Genomic DNA, 20163 nt, shown 5'->3' with positions numbered 1-20163 from the left:
GCTACCCTTACAAATAAAAAAAAAGGAACAGTTGAGTTGCAAACTACACAGAAATGGGGTTGCTGAAAGCCAGAGGCATTTTGTGCTCTTATGCTAGACTCCAACTGGCTGCTCAGCAGAAATACCATCCTTTCACATAGCTAGTTATGAGTTGTTTCTTTGGCTGATATAGGAACTAAAATACAACTGTTTATGCAGCTATTCAGATCATAGTTTTGTTTTCAAATTTGTAGGATGAAAGTGTATGAATAGATCATTTTTATAATATCAATTTTTTAATGAAAACTGTGTACAGGAGACTAAACAATTGCAAGCAAATGGTATTAATTGTGCATTAGTTCAGATTTTAATATAACATAAATTATTGACTAATATTTCTATACTGAATTAGTGGAGCAAACTGTTGTTCTCTTAAATGAATGGTCTTGTTTTTCATGTAAGAACACTGAACACATGAAAAATCACACCAGAGGTATTAGGAAGGAGATTGTTCCACTATTTTGACATAGGGAGATACTGCAGGAAAGTATGTGTGCCTTGGCACCAGTAAAGAGAACAGCCTTCCTGCTTTCAGACCCTCACATTTTAAGTTTTAGTTCACTAGGCAGTCTTAGACCCAGTTGCACTAGTGACCTGTTAGTAGAGACTCCCTGGAAGTGGAGGTATCCTTTGTACTCATTGTCTCCTTGAACACTTTGCTTCCACTGAAGAGAAGGCAATGTTAGCTTGTTCCTAAGAACTTCTTTACAGTTTGTGAGCTCTAAATCCACCTTGAAAAACAAAATAAAATTTAAAAAAAATTAAAGAAATTACTGCCAAACTTCTCCAATGATCTGGAATTTTATTCCATCCATATACATGCATAGTAACAACATTTGTTGAGAAATTATTTCTATCAGAAGTAGAACATTATCTTTGTGATCACCAGTTGCAGTATTGCTACTCTTATATTTAAATATATCTTATATATGAATTAGATTCATAATTGCAGCATTGAGTTTAGGGTTTTGTTTTAGACTGTGCCTTTAAAAAGATAAAACTGATTGATATGACCTCATTTCTTACAATACTGCTTCCAGTAATTTTGTTCATTCTTTATAAAGTATTGCATTTAACAGCAAAGGTTTAAAAATTGAGACAGAGATGCATCAGCAAAAGAAAATACAAGTACTATACAAGAAAGAAAATGCCATCTTCATTTAACGTACGTTTCAGATTAAGAAAGTGGACAGAAACATACTGCTACATACAAATGCAAAGCCTAATGACTAAGGTACTGTATCTGCTAAAATATAAAGTGCAAACTGAGCCCAATTGTTCAAAAAAATTGAAATTTTAAGGCGAACTTTACAGCATAGTTGAAACTTCTTTGCAAGTTATATTTTAGCATATACATATATCTGCAACAGCATATAAGAAAAAAAATCAGGATACACAAGTGCTTTTGAAGCTATTTCTAAAATGCTTTTCTGTATTGTTTGCGACTATTTTCTTTAAAATCTACTATACAGTGCAAACCATATGTGCTACACAATAACTATACAATAACATTACAAATGACTTTAATATAAAGTTTTTAAATAAAAAATAACATAACTACAGCTATGAATACTGCTGGTAAAATAAATTAATATTTTTGAAAATGGCACCAATAATACACTTTACTAATGGACTGTAATGAAATTACACCTTTAAGTCTTCAACTCAGCAATAGTGAAATCTCCTGATTGTCCAGATGTAATTCAAACTTTCTTTAAACTGTGTGGAACAATATGCTAAACACAGGTACCAAAGGTGACCGATTGTTTCATTTGACATGTTCTGCTGCATGTGAAGAGCAATAAAACTTCTTATGAGTTATAAAGTTTGAAAGATTGTTGAACTGGATGTCACACAGTCGGCAATACTTTCCACTGGTTGGAGCCTGGGTAGAGCCGTTCACACCTTTAGCTATACTAGACAACTGTTCCTCTGCTGTAGGAATTGCTGGAGAGACATTTTCATTTGTAGTTAAGGGATTCTCAGAGATCCAAGAAGGAGACTTGTGCCCATCTTCATGTGGAGGATTCTGGGAAATGTTCTCTTGCTGTGGGTTAGCAGCAGGTCTTTCCTCCTGTTTTAGTCCCCCATTAACTATTACCATGCCTCGGTTTTTCGGCAGTAGTGGAAGAGATTCTTTCTTCTGCACAGCACATCCATTCGAAGGTGCCTGGCCTTTCGGAGATTCACTTTCTGTAGTTGTGCTTTGATCTAAATCAGTATTATGAATGACGAGAGAACCAGAAATGTAATCACTTGGCTTTATTCCATAATATGGAGAAAGCTGATCTGCTCCTTTAGCTTTCTTTATTGCTCCAGGGTAAAGGCATTGTGGAAGAAACAAATGTTTGTTTTCTTCTTTTGTAGCAATAAGCTGGGCTGCTTCACTAAAGACTTTCAGTCCTTGAAGTGTTGCTAAGTGTGTGGAAAATAAGTTTCCATTAGGAGAGGACTGTTTCGAGTTTCCATTTTTCTCACATTTGATTATGCTTCTCTCATAACTGACATCTGGGCTGTTTCTTTCACTTTCTGGGTTTTGAAACACCTTACTGTCAAGTTGTCCCAGGTCATTACGCTGATGAGCAGTGACAGGACAAAAATTCTGCTTGTGAGCCAGGTAGTTCTCTACCTTGTTAAAACTGATCTTGCAAACAGTGCACTCATGGTAGTCCAGCAGCCTTTTGGGAGAAGTGGATGTCCTCTCCGATGGGGGTAAGCATTTTTTACTGAGATCTATTGGCACATCCATCTCCAAGCAAGACACGGTGGAGTGGGCAGTGTCACACTTTGAAACTGGAACGCACTTGTTAATAGACAGCGATGTTTCCAGATGCTTTGAGACTATTCCTGGAAAGATATCACATCGTGGATGGTAACATTCTCCAAGGCCCTCTGTTGACTCTTGAGTAGATGTACAAGGATTTCCAAGATTAGCAACTTCTAGAAATCGCTGTTGAACTAGTGGTGGCCTCTGCTCTTGCTCTGGTAAGCACATCTCATACATCTTCCTTCGCTTCCGAGTACGCATTGTTCTCTGCATGGCAGGCACTTTGTTGGAAGCAGACCTCTTCAGCGGGGGATCGTGGCGAGTGGCACAGTAATACTGCTTGTGGACCATGTAGGTCTCATGTCTGCTGAAAGTAATATTACAAGCTTCACACGTGGTCTTGTTAGGGTCACTCTCCCCCTCTACTAAGGGAGCATTGGGATTCTTCACATCAGAAGGTTTTCCATTTATCTTCTCATCACCATTGCTTGCAGTTGACAACTTCTTAGGCTGTGCAGTAAAGTCTTTTTCATGACTTTTATTGTTTGGCCCAATCAAATCTAAAACATTGGAAGAGTTTAAGCAAGATGTCTGCAGAAGTTGATTTTCTGGATCTGATGCGTGAGGAGCTGCATTCAGGATGTTTATAGAGCTTTGACCATTACTGGGACTTACAGCTTCAGGCATTTTTTCTGGAACACTGGAAAAATCTGGTGACTTTGCCATCTGCTGCCATCGGCTGCTGCAGTAATGCTTTTTATGTACTAAATAGTTGTCCAAATTATTGAATGTTATGTTGCATTCAAAACATGTAGCCCCTTTAGGCATCAAAGGACTGTAAATTACAGGCGGATAATTGCTACTTCCATGCCTCAGCCTTCGATGGACCAGTTCCGACATTTTGGCTAATATCTCTGAAGCCTGAGGAACCACAGTGATGTCTTGGGGAAAAGCAAACTGGGAAAGAAAAGGTCCCATTGGGAAAGAAGGACCAATATTAGGCTGAACTGGCGATGAAGCAAGTCTTGGACTGGATGGTTCAGATTTTATTTTGGTATATGAAAAACTCTGCTTATTTGCTGCAGGCTGGGTTTCTGGCCTCTGGTTTGGAAGGAAAAGTGGAGCCTTTTTTTCACATTTATCAAGCTCTGTATCAGAACTTGCATCTTTAGTCTGCATGGTCTTTTGGCTCTGGGGAACATCATTTCTGCTCAACAGGTCCGTTGCTGGCTGTAAACCTTCTTCATTTCCACTTGGAGAGTGTTCAATGTCACTTTCTCTCTGAATTTTGTTGCCAGAGACATGTAACTCTTGGTGCTGCAGTAGCTCCCTCTGAGTTTGGAAGCCAAAATGGCAGTGATTGCATCTAAAGGCAGCTTGAGTAAGATGCGAGAACAGGTGCTGATGAAAGTTAATCACTGAGTCTGCAGTGTAAGTACAAACTGTGCATTTCAGACTAGCACCAGGTGGGAGAAATTCTTCCATTTTCACTCCTAGAGAAAAAAGCAAAATACAAAATAAACTGACCATTTTGCCCCACATGAAGTATACTCGGAAATCAGTTGCACAGAAGGTACAAATACAGTGAGAATAACTAATTTTCTTCTAATGAGATGGTATTAGTCACCCTGAAAATACTTGAATTGGTTTTTCATCAAACTCCTAGGTTATTCCCAGATTTCTGCTCTGCTTTGGAGAGTCCTAGTATTTGCATGCATTCATCAGAGCTGAAGGGAGAGAAAGAACAAGGGAAAGGATAAAAATAGACTGGACTTATTCTAAATGAAAAGGTCTCAGAAATTACAGTTACAACTACAGGGAGACATAATGTTCCCCATGCACAATTGCTGGAAATTTTGAATGCACAGAGACCACACCAAGGTCAAGATGTAGCTTGAGGTAGAGCCCTCAGTGTGCCTCAAAGCCACACACAAAGCAGGAGTAGCATTTTGAGCATTATTGATGCTCTGCTCTTTGCTTGCATAGGTTGTCTGTAGTGTGGAAAGAGGTTACAGATCTATCCTCATCAGAAAGGACTGATGAGCTGTGTTCCTTGTGAAGGGAGGAGGAGCAGTAAGACACTGACATTTTATCTTTCACATATAATGGCCGTTGGCAACTACAGCTATAATACAGCACCTTTTCCTCATGAAATCACTACCACTTTATCAAGAACAGTGCATTCAAAGACATCTCACAATCACTGTCTAAACAAAAAACTCCATGTTTCATAGCATTTTGAAATTGAAAATGCTTTAAAAAGAGATAAGACCAAATTTCTCTACTGCAACACCACGTTTCTCTACTGCAACAACATGGATTCTAGTTACATTTTAGACCATAAAAACTGAAAAAATATTGATAGGGATGATATTCAGAATTTAAAATGAGTATTTGTTCTGCCTACACATACACACACATATACCACACCTCAGTCAGGTGAAGTAGGCGTGTGGTAGCTGGACAATACAAAACTGTAAGAATGTTGTAGCTCACTCTATGGGTAGGCAAGCTGTTGTACCTGGAGGTCCGCCCTTCTTCCCTAGCACCAGTGACCCCCCAAGTTGTGAGTGACATTTGAAATTTGACCTGCTCTTGGCCTCAGAGGCCAGAAGGGAACCAAGGAGGTACACAGCACATGCTTCCCCATCATGTGGTACAGTGACAGCAGCTCTATGGTGGGGACTTTGAATTTCAGTCAGGGCTCTGTGTGTTCCAATGGTGTGGATCTGCTAGAGCCTCCAGCGAGAACAGTAACAGAAGGTGGAACAAACACAGGGCTTCCAAAGATTACAAGGCATTTGGAAAAGGAATGTTTCATGCCTACTGCAGAAGGTGTTATAACTTCTGATAATCTGTACAGAAAAGTAAAGACTGACAGGATCTGAAAGAGAGCAAGAATGATTGAATAGACTGGTTTATGACTAAAAAGAAAGGGAAAGGCCTGAGGTTTATCCTCTGCTCTAAGAAATAACTAAAGATTCTTACTGGAAATTCACCACAATCTCAGATCTATGTCTTTCAAGGAACACAGATGCTTATCTCTAGATTACAGGCAGACATGGTCACTTGCAGCTCATGGCTCAAAATCCCCAACAGCTAAGCCAATGGTATGTCACTAAATGCAAATAGTTGAAGCAAATCTTCTGCACAATGGCAAATATTTCAGAGTTTTCCTCTGCTTGGGGAGAAATTTGTCTGTAATCTTCCCAGAGTATCTGGTTATAATTACTAGGCTGTAAGACACACTGGGCTGCATTCACCTGATCTTATTGAAGCTGTTGTAGCCTATGGTTCTGCTGGTTTACTGAACAGTGAAATATTTTCTAGGCAACAAAAAGAAAATGGCAATAGCCTGATATTCAAAGTTAAGATCTTGAAGCAAAAAAACATCTGACCTCTAAATGAATGGTTAAGGGTTTTCTGTGTTGTCTACATAAAGAAGTTTTCACTCAGCACTCTTCCACTCCTTTTCCAGGAGGTGCCAAACTCCTCCAAGGCAGTATGTTGCCTTTTAGATTTGCAATTGCTGCCCAAGTATCAGAGGAACATTTTTTACTTCACCAAATCCGCAGAGTAGACTACATATGCCCCAGGAGTTTTTACACTGAAGCCAAATAAGGCTTTCTTCTCCACCCATTAATGTCCTTTAGACTCCATTCATTTAACGGGAGGATCAGGAGCACCTGTAGAGCCCTTGCCCCTTTCCAGAAACAGCTCTGTACACCAGACAGCAAACACACCACACACTGACACTGCAGTCTTTCTTCTTGTGGGTTTTCTCTGCTACTGAAAACTCCAATGCAAAATGTCCTGAAAATTTTTAACTTGTGTTTCCATCCCTAATTCAACTGAAAATTGGTCATCTACCCCATGCTCATGTGGTGCTTAGCAACATGGTTTAGGGTGGACTTGATGATCTCAAAGGTCTTTTCCAACCTAGACAAACCTACCGTTCTTTGTTTTTGTGATTCTAAAATACTATCCCCATTTTATATTTATAAGAAGGAAAAAGAATATTTCTATCAAACAAGAAATTTTTTATGATACAAGTGTCCTCATAAAAGCACAGAGTTCTGGACCATGATCCTTAAAGCCTTCTGCCTAAGAAGCCTCCTCTAGGGCACTCAGACATTACTTCAGAAGGACATGTTCTCTGGTTGTATGTTTGGTAGCTGGAATCCTGAAGTAATTGATTGTGTCTGGATTCCTGATCATACCTTCACCAGTGGAAAAATGCTGCCTGTATGTGTGTATACACATTAAGAGAGAGACAACATTCAAATGAGGATTAGTAGATAAGAAAGATGACACTGCTTACCTGGGAGAGGTGCTTGGTGTAGAACACAGGTCAGAAACTGTTGACATTTTGGTATTATCTATATGCAGTGCTTGCATATATTTGGAGAGACATTGATCCACTGAATGTCTATACTGAATAACTCTTCAAATAGCTAAATCTAGAAGATGATACACAAAAATACATGGTACTTACCACTGTGAGAATTTAGGTGCATTTCCAGAGCTCTTGCATTCGAAAAGCTTTTGGTGCACTGTGGAAAGGGGCAGACACTGGATATCTGCTGAGCACTGTCCTCACTCTCCTCTGACAGCTGCGGCCCCTCTCTTTGCCTCCCACTGCAGTAGTACATGAGATGGGCCTGCAGGTTCCGCTCACTTCGGTACCAAATGCCACAGGATTTACAAGGGAATATGTCCTCTACAAGCAAGTATAAGCAGGTGCAGGTTAGCCGCAGTTCACTTGGTGCCAACCAATCAACACAGCTAGATTAATTCCTCTCCCTTCCCCATTAAAAAATATTTATTTAATAAAATATTGAAAGCAGAGATACGGGTTTATTAAAATGTCACTTGCAGATGAGAGACTAAGACAGGACACAGTTCTTTCTTTCAAGAGGATATTTTAAAAAAACTGCATGAAGAAAACAGCTAGAAGTTTTTGGCACATAATTATTTAAAAAAAATTAAATTAAATTAAATGTTTGTTGGGAACATGCAATACTAATTCAGGGACTATGCTATATTTCCAATACATCACTACTCATTAGGTGATATCTTTCAATTTTTTTTCTGTGTGCACAAGACTTTCCAGCTCTGGGACTTGGAATTTTTGAGTGGTAACTGCAGATCATTCTGAAGAATGTATTTTCAGTATGCTTATGAAATTATTACTGTAAAATCCTGTTGCTCTGATATGCAGGAGTCCAGACTAGACTACTTTTCCTTAAGATCCTACCGTATTGAAGGTGATATTATAGTAAGCAGCATGTTTATTTCCTTGGTTCCTGTTTTTATTAATTATAGAAACTGAAATTTCTTATGTATTTTTTGTCCTTTTGTTTTCAGTAAATTGTTGGTTTTCCACTTTCCACTATGCATAGAGGATATTTACTGAGAATAAGACAATTTTTCATTGTCTCCTATCCCAAAGTGTCAGCAGCTCCTCTGAGGAGAGACCATGCAGAGGTTGCACAGAGTGTTTTCAGCAGCACAAGTCTGATCCTGCATTAGAAGCTACATACTTTACTGATGTGAAGAGTAATAATGCAGATGGTATATTTACACGAAGTGGAAAGATATTTGTGTGTTAATGTCTTGTCAAAGGACACCTTTTGTGTATACATTTCAGAAAGACAAAAGATCCATTTGACCTTTCTGAAAACTGAACCTTCCACTGTATCAGTAAGAACAAGAAGAAATCCCTGCTCTCTTGGGGCACATCTACACTAGTAAATTAAACTGTGACAGGATCCGTGCGTGAGCGCTGGAACTTCTTTATATTGTTAAATCATGAGACTAGTCCCTTTGGCTTAAGTCAATGAACACCATTCCCATTCATGCATAAATTTCAGGAGCTGTCATAGGTCTAGGACCATTCTCTGCACCTGGTCCGGACACCTCTCGACTGTTTTTGAGACTAAGAGAGGATAAAATTATAAGTAACCCCAGACTGTGACAGCTGATCTCAGGATCAGGTAATTCCAGTCAACATCAAAACACATCTAGATCAACATCAAAACTCCCCCTGACTTCAGAATGCAAAGAGCTGCTAGAGACTGTAATTAACTTAGTCTTGAAGAATGGCTGGGTGCTCTGAAAACATGGCGTGTGTAGCTGATGATGCAATTCATTATCATTCATGACAATTTATGTTTAATTTCAAATATTGATGTGTATAGGACAAGTGCTCTGTTTCAATTCCTTTGGGTGAACAAAGTGGAAGACTCCAACCCATTGACATGGATGAGTCTTTTATTTGCTAAATATTTACAAAGGCAGCCAAAATTTACATTGCGTAGTTTGCTTCTCTGATTGCAATGCTAATGCTTGTCTATTTTTCTGCTCATGAATTTGCAAAATAATATTTATACCACTACCAATTTCTGTTTTTCCCTTTGCCACTGAATAATTGTGCATGGATTTAAGACACAAACATTTAATGGAGCAGTTAGTATTCCAACATACACCACTATTAAAACATTACTGGCAGAGATTGCATCATTTGAAATGTCCACCTCACTTTAAAGCTGACATTTCAACATTTGGTTTTGGCCTTAATGGTTTAAAAAAGTTGAACTGTTGAGATTTCCACAGAAAAGTCCAAAAGTACTAATTGGAAATTCTGATATGGGCAACGTCCTATTTGAATTCATTTGACTGCATTCCATCACAGAATTGAACTTTCTGATTATCTTAATGAATTTGACTTCCAGCCATCTTTATTTCCTATGGGTTAGATGGCGTGGACAGTCTGTAGCTGCAGTTACGCACGGTGAATATGTGACTCCCATTCCATGCCAAGCAGAGGAAACGCATTTGAGGAGTTTTGCATGGTGAGAGGATGGAATTTCAGGGAGAATGATATACAGGGATGGGATCTGAAACTATTACTACTCTAAAGCGATGCAAACCAGATAAAGGCTACTTGAAGCTAATGTTTTAATTACTTAAAACCAAAATATTTCAATTTATTTCAATGGATACTTTCCAAATATTTCAATGGATCAATTCAGAAAATGAAACATTCAAGCTCAAGCTGAATGAGCCAAGAGTGATATTCTAATTTTGTTTTTTCAACTAGCAAATATTAGGAAACATAAAAAAACCTCCCAAACAACTTACAAAACCAACTTTTTTTTTCTAGAAATGGAATTTTTTTCAGAGATCTAGAAAAAGAATGCTTAAGAGATGGCTCATTACAAATCTAGAGGTTGATTCGGTTTGCTGATGGACTTCTAGTTCAAGACTTTAATGAAGAAACTGAATTTTACCAACTCAACACTGAAATGTGACAATAGCCCCATATAATCAGAGGCAGAGTTAAAACCGACGTGGAAAGTTCTGAGCAGTGAGACTTGCTGTTTTAGCATCTTCCTGGAGTCAAGAACACAGAGGTTACTCTGAGTTGCTGCTAAACCTGTATGGCAAGAACTGATGCACCATAAAGTTAAGGACTCCTCTTAGCAATGTTCAGTGGCTTTCCAGGGCTCTGCAAAAGTCAGTGCTGGCAGCAAAGATGTTTTCAGAAATGTGATGTTGTAGAAACCTGACTACTTTGCCAAAGCCCAGAGTTGGTCTCGTAAATTTGCACAAGAATGTGCACACAAGCTGTGACATTTAGGCAAGGTAACCCGCTGTAGCAGCTCCCGTTCATCTGCTGGCTACAAACACAGGTTTCCCCTAACAATGGTAACTTTGTGGTGTTTTAGGTGCTTCTGACACCTTCTTTTGGAAAGTTCCTGTGCAATCCTAATTGCTGGTTCTGTGAGCAGGTATGTCAGCTCACAGCTGCCCCACCGGTGGGTAGAAATGAATGTGCTTAGCTTAAGGGCATGAGGCTGCTCCAACTCACTCTTGGAAGAGAGCACTTGGATGATTTGGACATCTGAAGGTTTAACTTTTAAAATAGGCTAACAATAAATATGTAGTTATCAAAACTGTTTACCCAGAAAATAAGCAATTAGAAAGAAAAAAGAAACTGAAAGGAAAATGTGGAATGAAATGTGTTACCAGGGATATTTTATCTAGTACTGTGTGAAGAGCTTGAAGATGTTGTGAGTGCTCAAAACTCTGTGTTATTAGGCGTGAGTCTGAGTGGCAGATCATGTGCTTGCATGTGCATTTGCACCCAAAATACTGTGTTCATTATAACTAATTATAATACTTAAAAACCGCAGGAAGCACAGGGAAGTGCTCCAGCATGGGGTCTAAATGGACAGACTTGCCAAGTGCTGAGAGCTAAGAATGTGCAGTAAGTCTAAGTGATGACTGGTGAGGATCATGGTAATGGCCAATATATTTGAAAAGTACTTAGAAAGGAGGATGAGGTACTAGGGCTATATAAAGATAAAAAGCAGCAAAAAGAAAAAGTTAAAGATATAAAATTTAATTTGTGCTGAATTGCCCCAGTTCAGGAATATTAATATCCCTCCTCTCTGAGGACAGCATTTGAATGCATGCTGCATTTTGTCCATGATAGAGCCTATAGGTGACCAGAGGATGCAAAAACAATCTTAGTTAACCACATTGAGTGGAGATACTACAATAAATCAGGGCTGCTATAAGGCATGATTTCTGCTGCATTTTGAAATAGTCACTGAAAGGATGTGTTTCTTTTCCTTTTCTGAGTATCATGAATTATTACCAGAAACTGCAGCAGCAAGCAACAAGCTTACTTGAGCAGCAGAGGCTGGACTTTGAGAGCTGTCTGACCTATCTTGTCTACTTTTTTAATAATTTCTAATTCTATTGCCTCTGGGAACAGATCACAGAACCTCCACACGAGGGCAGGTCAGGTACTCTGGGTAAGGCTCTCACTAGCCTCCTATTCCTGCTCTTTTTATCGCTGAGATGATGGGGAAACAAAAGCAGGCTTTGAGCTGTGGGGTAGTTTCTGTGGTCATGAATTCACCATTGCTGCATTAGCTCTTCATATGTGCCTTAAAGTACTGCTGTTTTAAAAAACATCCAGAGAATAGTATTCCCCACTTACTGTTCACAATAGCTGTAGGCAAAATAGATGCCATTGCAGCTTGCTGTGGGAGCAGCTGTATGGAGTCCAGCAGGCGAGCAGGGTACATGCCTTCTGTGAGAGTCATCTGACTGGCAGCCTGCAGCCGGGAGTCAAAATCCACAACAAAGGCAACCAGCTCTTCACCCTCTGAGATGGCCTTGGTCGTGGTACACCAAAGCTGCCCTCCTGCAGGAAACATAAAGGCAGAAAGATTTAATTGACAACATCAGATTCCAGAACTTAAAACCTCAGTGCTGTCTTTTTATTTTTTGAATTTCGATGGCTTATTCAAGGTAAAGAGGCATACAGTTTTTACTTTTACTGTCCTCCTTCTACCAATATAGGAATTTTCAAGTATAAGAAAAACAATTCGGGGATAGTTTTCCTAATTATTTGCAGCATGAATATTCATTTTAATTTTTCATTTTCTCTCCTAAAAAGCCAGCATTATGAAAATCAAGATATAGGTGAAAATAATTTATGCAGCACTTTTCTCATTATTATTTTCACCAAAGTTCCTGTAAATTTTTTCTTAACTCCAAGTTTGTTTTACTTTGAATAGCAAATCACAGCTCAATAAAACCCAACAGCTGCAAGAAAGAAATCAGATTTCCTCTTAAGGGCGTTCTTCCCCTCCCTTATGTTTGTCACCCTCTTTCTCTAAAAAATCTTCCCTTATGTAATATTCTTCGTAACATGACTGCTTTATCTCTGCTTACACTGACTGAACTTCCTGAAAAGAAGATATGCCAAAGATCTGTTTCATAAAGGCTTATTCAAATAAAGGTTTGTTTAAAAGGGGGGGGAGAGGGAGAAGTGGAAGAACTTTCATCAAACAGTAAGATACACTATAGCTCTGTGCTGCAAATGTCACGTGTAGTGCATTAAAAAGAAAATTAACTATGAGAGTACATCTACTAATGTATTTGAATGCGATAGTGAATGCTCATTTATTTAACATGTTTAGACAGGCAAAGCACTTATATTGTGTTATCTACACTCTCAGGCCTAGATACATATCCAATACAGTTATGCCTGAAATAATGTTGCATACTTTATATGTTATAAAGCTTTTTTTTTTTCCTCAGGTTTTGTATATATAGAGAAAGCTATATGTTGCATTCATTAGGCAAGCAAAAACTGTACTCGTTTTGATAAGTAATATTGCTGTGTTTATCTTTCGGCATAACTGCCTTTTCAACTGCACTTCATTTTTTCCCCTTCAACGAGATTATAGTTTTAAAACAACTTGTTGCAAAAATCTGGTAGAGGAGATAACAACAGTGTATGATATGCCACAGCTAAATGGAAGAATTAGGACATTGTTTTAGAGAAATCTTGGACAATTAATTAAACCAGTCTATTAGCTTTCAAAGATGAGCAAACAAAACACCATCAGTGACAGTGTGTTTCAGTGGTAAAATACGCTAAGCTTCCAGACCTCAAAGTAGTGTAGAAGTTTCAAAGCAGAAAAGTGTCTTTGTATTCACCCTTCCATAATAACAGCAGTTGAAGGTGCTACAAAGTTTACAAACGATTTACTGTGAGGGACCAAAACATACCAAGGTTTACTAGTCACCAAGATTACAGCATTAAATGGTGCAAATCTGAGTAATTTCCTCCAGAGAATAAGAAGATGAAAAGTGAAGATAGTACCAAAAAATTCTACAAATGCAGAATCCTAATGCCTGAGCAGGAATTAAAAAAATTGAAGAGCACAATCTGACATATTGCTGGATATAACCAGTAAATATACAGAAGCCTTCAGAGCTAAACTGGTATAAAGCCTCTCCAGAGAGAACCAGGCTAAATTCCTAAAGGGTACTTAACTAGTCTTGTAGATGAAAATACATGGAACACACAATGCAATTTGAGAACCTGAAACTGGGTATTTTTGATGCAAATATCACATAGTTAATTTCCATTTTTAACATGCACTTCTATCTTATTTATATACAGAAGGTGTAATAATCAACTGATGTTTTACTATCTTTTAATACAGAATAAGAGCTCTTTCTAGACTTTATTATTCATTGGATCTCTTAATAAAAATGAGTCACTGCAGAAGAACCAACCGAGACTTTCTCTATCCCAGCAAACATCCATGCTGTATGTACCCTTGGGGGAAAAAAAAAAGGTGATTACTGGGTCTCCAGCTGCAATCAGTCTGGATCAGCTAAAAGGCTGACTCAGGCTCCTGATGTTGGAGCTCCTCAGGGCATTGACTCATGTCCAGCAGATTAAACCGGACAGCTGAAGCGAGCAGTGACCCCGGTTGCCTGCTCCACCCAGTTCCTGCAAACTGTCACACCTATGGCAGGCACAGCCTGGTGGGATGTGTGACAGCTTTGGAAGCACAATGGTATCCAGTTTGGCTTCATAAAGGAAATCAGAACTAGGGAAGTTAAATCCATTCCTGCATATGAATACAAACCTTCAGCTCAACAGGATTCAGATTCAAGAAGTACATTGTTATTTTGTTTTCTTTCATCCCAGTCTATAGAAAACGAGGCATTTAAGTGATCATCATATACATGTCCATGTTTTCATCAGAACATGATATTGTGTTAATTTAGATCCCCAGAAGCACTCCCAAATGATGCATTCTTCCAGCTACTGTAAATGCAGCTCAACACCTTTGCAGCAACAGTCACTCACTGGGACAGGACACGGTGCAGTCCCCACTTGTTCCCTTCTATGCTTGCCTGCACAGAGTAAGGCAAGCTGCTGTTTTGAAAGATGCAAACGACTTTCTTCCCCTTAATGCAGTGAATGCGAACATGCTGACCTTCGTGCACAGTGGGAAGACTGTGGAAGAGAAGTCTTCTTGAGCATTCTACTGCACAGTCAAGCAAAGAGCACAAGTCAATCAAGAGTGACAGAAAGAGTACAGTCAAGTGCAGAGAACCCGACAGAGGCTTCCAGATTTAATAGGAAGTTCCAGTCGTGACTATCATATGAATTACTATGCTGTCTAGACACCTCTGTCAGGGATAAGGGCTTCCTTACAGCTGGCAGCTACAAAACAGGAAAAAATTTCTTCCCACAAACATTTCTACAGGCTAAGACACAACTGACGCATATGCAGCAGTCTCTCAGGAGCATAACAGCTATTCATTAAGCAAAGGGTAGTGTTAACAACAGGTTTTCAAAGGGATAATATGGAAGCCATAGCCAAGTACCAGTAGCGATGAGAAGGAGAGAGGAAGATGTTTGCATGAAATGTTTGCAAACACACAAAGATTTCATAAAGAAATGTGAAGCACAATTATTTATATAAGATGAATTTCTGATTAAGCTGGCTAGATTTTTTTTTTAACCAACTTTCCTTTTGTCAGAAATAGCTTATAGGAGTGAAATTGTTCTACAAAGCTTTGCCAGGCCAAACTTCTCAGTGCTAAGATGACGCAGGCATCAGAAGAAGAGAAAGGATGAACAGATGTTTTAACAGGGACGAGTGACTGACAGTGCCTCTGAAATAGTCATGGTTATATGACTTGGTCAGAAAGCAATGGTAGATGGGTGATTTTGGGCCTCTTCTTGTCCAAACTGAATACATTGGTCATCTACTCTACCACAGCAGAGAGAAGACTCTCAGTCAGGTGCAAGAAGTATGACACTGATTATGGGGATGACTACGATTATATTTATTGCTAATACAGTGTCTAAATATTGTCAATGCAGTATATAATACAAACAAATCTAAAGGATTATAAGATAAACAGGTTCAGCTAGAAACATACAGGTTTACAGTCCTTGGCCTTACAGAATGCAAAGCAGAAAAGCACCCCTTTTGCTACTATAGGATTTTATCTCCATATGTCACCAGATCTTGGTGCTTTTACTCACCCTTTCTATCTTCAGCCTGGACATACCCTGCAGGCGTTCTTGCCGGGCGTGGGGAAGGAGGCCAGGAATTCATTTGGAAGCTGCCTGCAACCCTGGGAGACCAGTTTTCCCAGGTGGCCCAGTCTCCAGCAGCATTTTATACCGTTTTGCAGGCCGATGTGTACTGAAGTCAATCGCAACCATCACAGCTCCCCCATCACTGGAATGCATTTATTATGCGAGCAGTCCAGACAGTTCCTCCTGCAATTCCCACCCGGTGTTCTTATCTTAGGACAATTCCCACCTGGTGGTCTTATCTTTGGACAATTCATATTGCCCATCAGCGACAACAGCAAGGGAAAGCCTGTGTGCCTTGTGTAGAGGAAGCAGGCAAGACCCGACTATGTTTCCTCACCATCACAACCATTTACACTGAAAGGGATCTTACTGGTTTTACGTGGTGTAGTAAGAAAAGTCTTACTCTTGTGCCAGTGCAGAAAAGAAGGTTTTAGATCAGCAGAAGGCTTTGTAACGTTGGAAAGCTGTTTTCTTGAAAAGGGTAATTATGATTCTGTGAAATTGAAAATAAGCTTCTTGAGCCTGTAATGTATTGATTTATATCTATGGTTAAATCAAACAAATTTATGTGATATTTAACACATACATGTCAAGCAGAAGAAAAGAATAAAAATGTCTGTAAACACTATGTATTTATTTGAACTCTTTTTCTTGTTCACATTCCAAGGAATTAAAAGTGCTCATTTATTTAATCATCAAAAGACAGGAATGCTAAAGAATATCATGTTGTGCAAACTAGAGCAAAAAATTACACTCCAATTGCATTGGCATGAGTTCTTTACCAAAAGACATCAGGCACTGAAGCAGTTATCTGATAGCTTCAGAACTTCCACCAAATGGAAAGGTTATTTCAGTGTTCTCTTCTTTGTCTGCATCTTTCACTGCAAATATTTCTGCTGCTTGAAAAAACCACAAACACCCTTAAACAAAAACAAAAACCCAACCCAAACCAAACCTAAAACTTTCTACAAAAACGAAAGAGTAAGGTCCCGATGTCCCTGAAAAACTGTGGACTTACTGTTCTTTGTAATGTTTATGATCAAGATTCTTGTGCAAACAGATCTGGTTCCTAACAGGAAGCTTATAAATCATACTCATAATTGCTGTCAAAACTGCAGTGGAGTGTACTGCAAGTTTCGATAATAAAGAATAGAGTCACAGTTCAAACTTGATTACATTTTGGAAATTCATGCTGCTCTTACAAGAATCAGTGGTCTTAAATATCTTCTTCTCCTGCCAAATTTTTCACTTGCACTTTTTATTATTTATGAAATCAGTGTCTGCACAATGTCATGCAGACCTCTGCTGATAAACTCTAATTAAGATTAAGACAAGCCTTTTGGAAAGGATCCCATCATTAGCAAACATGATAAACACAAAAATACTCCCTACTTGTCAACCAGGAGCAATTCAGTAACCTAACAGTATTATCTGTTGCTAGGCTACAGGGCTGACAAAGCTTCAATTATATTGTATGGCCATACCTATAGAAAACTGTATAGGAAAATGTATCTAATATAAAAGCATTTAACTTCATCCATGCTATCTGTAATTCATGGCTTCCCTCAATGGCAAAAAATCAGGTTAATAATTACATAGCAGGCTGAGAAAATCTTAGCAATGTGTCATGTTTGCACAATTTTTTCTAATTTATCTCTATGATTGATAGACATTTGCTTTGTAAAAATAATAAAATGCAAGCAATGGGATGCTGTAAACCAGAAGCATAACTACATCTGGACTCATCAAGATATGGAATCACTTTTAGTATAAAAAATATATAGTAAATTGAACCAATTAAATCATGCTTAGATGCAGTAATACGCTATCTTCTGTATTCAGAATAAGGAGAAATATGGTGATAGATATGCATGCTAATACAAAACTTTATTTTATGTAGGACAGACACCTATAATTGAAGAGAAACCCTTTTTTTAACAGCCTTTCCATTTTTTCTTCTACATTTGAATTTTTTTTTTTTTAAACAAAGGGGCCTCTATTATCCTATTCAAAATAAGGAATTTGCTCTGAAAATTTAGCTAAATGGCCCTTCACCCATTTTGATCCTCAGAACCCTAGAACCCTATACCACTTCCAGGGAAAACACAGCATTCTGCACAGTGAGCCTTGTGATGGTGGGCTGCTGCTTTTTTTTTCCCCACTTCTGTTTTGCAGGCCTTAAGGAATGATATTTGGAATCTGTGGATCACAGTCTGAAAAAAGGCTATATATAAGGTCAGACTTACCTAACTCCACTGGGAAAAGGAGATTCAAAATGGATTAAACTATTAAGCCTCTTGATTTATATTGTTGCTTTTAGGAAAAGTGCCTTAAGAAAGCAAGCAGCTAAAACCAGCATTTCCATTGAGTACAGGTGTTTCACGGATTCAGAAGCATAAACATATATTCAAAAGCAAATCCCAGTTTTCCTGTGTTTAGTATCAGTTGGTTTTCCTTGCTAAACTATCTGAGTCTCATTTTTTTGACCCAGAAATGCCACACACCTTTCATATAAGTTTAGGAAATCAATGGCAATTTCTATTAAAACCAGTTTTCAGTGCCAGTTAATTCAGAACTATTACTTTTGTGTAGTAAAATTTGAGCTTACTGGACTTGATTGCGTTGCTGCAACAACATAATAGCCCATTTCCTGTACACACATCTTTTTGCAAGAAGGGTCAAAAGACTATCAGAATTTATTTAAACAACAGACTGTTGCTCTTAGCAACTTCCAGGCACCATCAACTGAATTAAACCTTCCTCTCCCAGTAAAATATTCCAACTTGCAAAAAATTGTGCTTTTTAGTAATGATAATGGGGGTTGGAGTTATTTTCTTCCCTCCTTTGTTGCACAGGTTAAGCATTTAGGGAAAATTTGCACATCACAATAGGATGAGATCTTTGTATTTGGGTTCCTCCTGCTTCTTACCCATGGGGTTGTGGCGACTCAGCATATTGAATGCCATTTCAGTACAGCACAAGTTACTGGGCAGATCTTTAATTTTTGACATGAACAAAGTACATATATCTATATGTGGACACATTGTTTAATAAAAAAATTATAATTCATTCAAATCCAATACTGTTGAAATTTTTGACAGTAGAGTGGTACAAGGAACAGAACTTATAAATTATGTGTGCCCCTTCTTTGAAAAATGCTTTGGAGGTTTCTTTGTGCATTGGCAAATACAGTAGGAATATGAGTTATTGTGTGAATCCTCCTGCACAGCACCTGATAAAAGAATAAAGAGCTGTGACATATTCTTAAAACAATAGAGGAATTAAAGAGAAACAATGGGCCAGCTGCTTCATTAATACAATCAAAAGACAGCCCAGCACAGAGGAGTCCAGATAATTAAGCACTACTCTTTTAGACCTTTTTTCTGTAATAAAATTGCTAAAAATTTATTAACTACTTCATACTTGTTAGATAGATCTATGTACTTGTTTATTTGGGTTGATTAATGCCTTTTCAGTATTCTACAACATGCCAACTCATGGTTCATACAAGTTTTTGAATAAAATAATGTAAGAATATGTGATACGGATCTGTAGTATATACAGCAATAAATCAAAGGCATTTTGTGAACAGTCTTTCCAGTTGCTAAATAATTCTTAGCATTTTTCACATGCGTACACAAAATACGTACTTTGCACAGCATTTTTGCTATTAATGCACTTTAATGTTGGGGTTCCAGCCATTTCTCTGTGAAGTGTCTCAAAAATCACCCTTGCAAATTCAGACTGCTCAAACTCTCAAAAAAAACAGCTTTAGTGCCACATTAATGAGATTGTTTCCTAGCTTCTTCTATAATTTTTCTTTGTTTACTGATCAAAGGAGATTGCCAAAAAATATTTGACCTTTAAGTACCCACTGCATAATATAAGCCTGCAAAAATGGAAAATACTGTATAAAATTAGACCAATACAGTGGACAAACCAGTTCTGTTGCCACTTTTACTATTACCTTTGTGTTCAGCAAAGAATATGGAGCCTTAATTTTTAACTCACTGAGCAAAAGGCAAAATAAAGAAACTGCAACGACATTTTCCGGAACCAATACAACAGAAAAATACTCAGCTTAACAGCACTAGCCAAATTAACCCCCTGTATTTAGAGATATAAGCTCTCTGACCAGAAACAGGGAAGAAAACACCCCTTAGGAATATAGCTCTTACTCCTGCATGTGAGTCAACCTGAGCTTTGGGTCTGACTTCAGCTTAGTCATATGCTGACAGCTGACAGTGTATTCATCTGAATTGATGATTTTATGGTTAAAACTGTCAGGCATTATATAGCTGATAAAGAGGAAAAGAAAAATATGAAAGGAACTTGCCAGTCCTAGGGGAGAGAACTCCTACACCTGGCATCTTGGTGTGAGTGTCAGGGCTAGGTCTTTCCCTTGCTGCAGTACAAC

The 20163-nt window shown here is 38.3% G+C and overlaps 1 protein-coding gene across 2 annotated transcripts in view; it reads right to left on the bottom strand.

The window, feature by feature from the left end:
* Positions 1-821: 821 nt before the first annotated feature.
* Positions 822-20163, bottom strand: part of ZFPM2 (zinc finger protein, FOG family member 2) — a 305880-nt gene continuing 286538 nt past the window's right edge. For both annotated transcript variants that reach the window (XM_010404866.3, XM_010404867.3), the window contains 3 exons: positions 11820-12026; positions 7302-7526; positions 822-4299 (listed from right to left, as the gene is read on the bottom strand). In XM_010404866.3, the coding sequence (XP_010403168.1) occupies positions 1808-4299; positions 7302-7526; positions 11820-12026 (2924 nt within the window). In that variant the 3' untranslated portion in view covers positions 822-1807. The remainder of the gene's footprint in view (positions 4300-7301; positions 7527-11819; positions 12027-20163) is intronic.

This window comes from Corvus cornix, chromosome 2 (assembly GCF_000738735.6).
Source record: "Corvus cornix cornix isolate S_Up_H32 chromosome 2, ASM73873v5, whole genome shotgun sequence".
In the NCBI taxonomy this organism is placed as follows: domain Eukaryota; kingdom Metazoa; phylum Chordata; class Aves; order Passeriformes; family Corvidae; genus Corvus; species Corvus cornix.
This window is presented reverse-complemented; position numbering and strand designations above follow the sequence as displayed.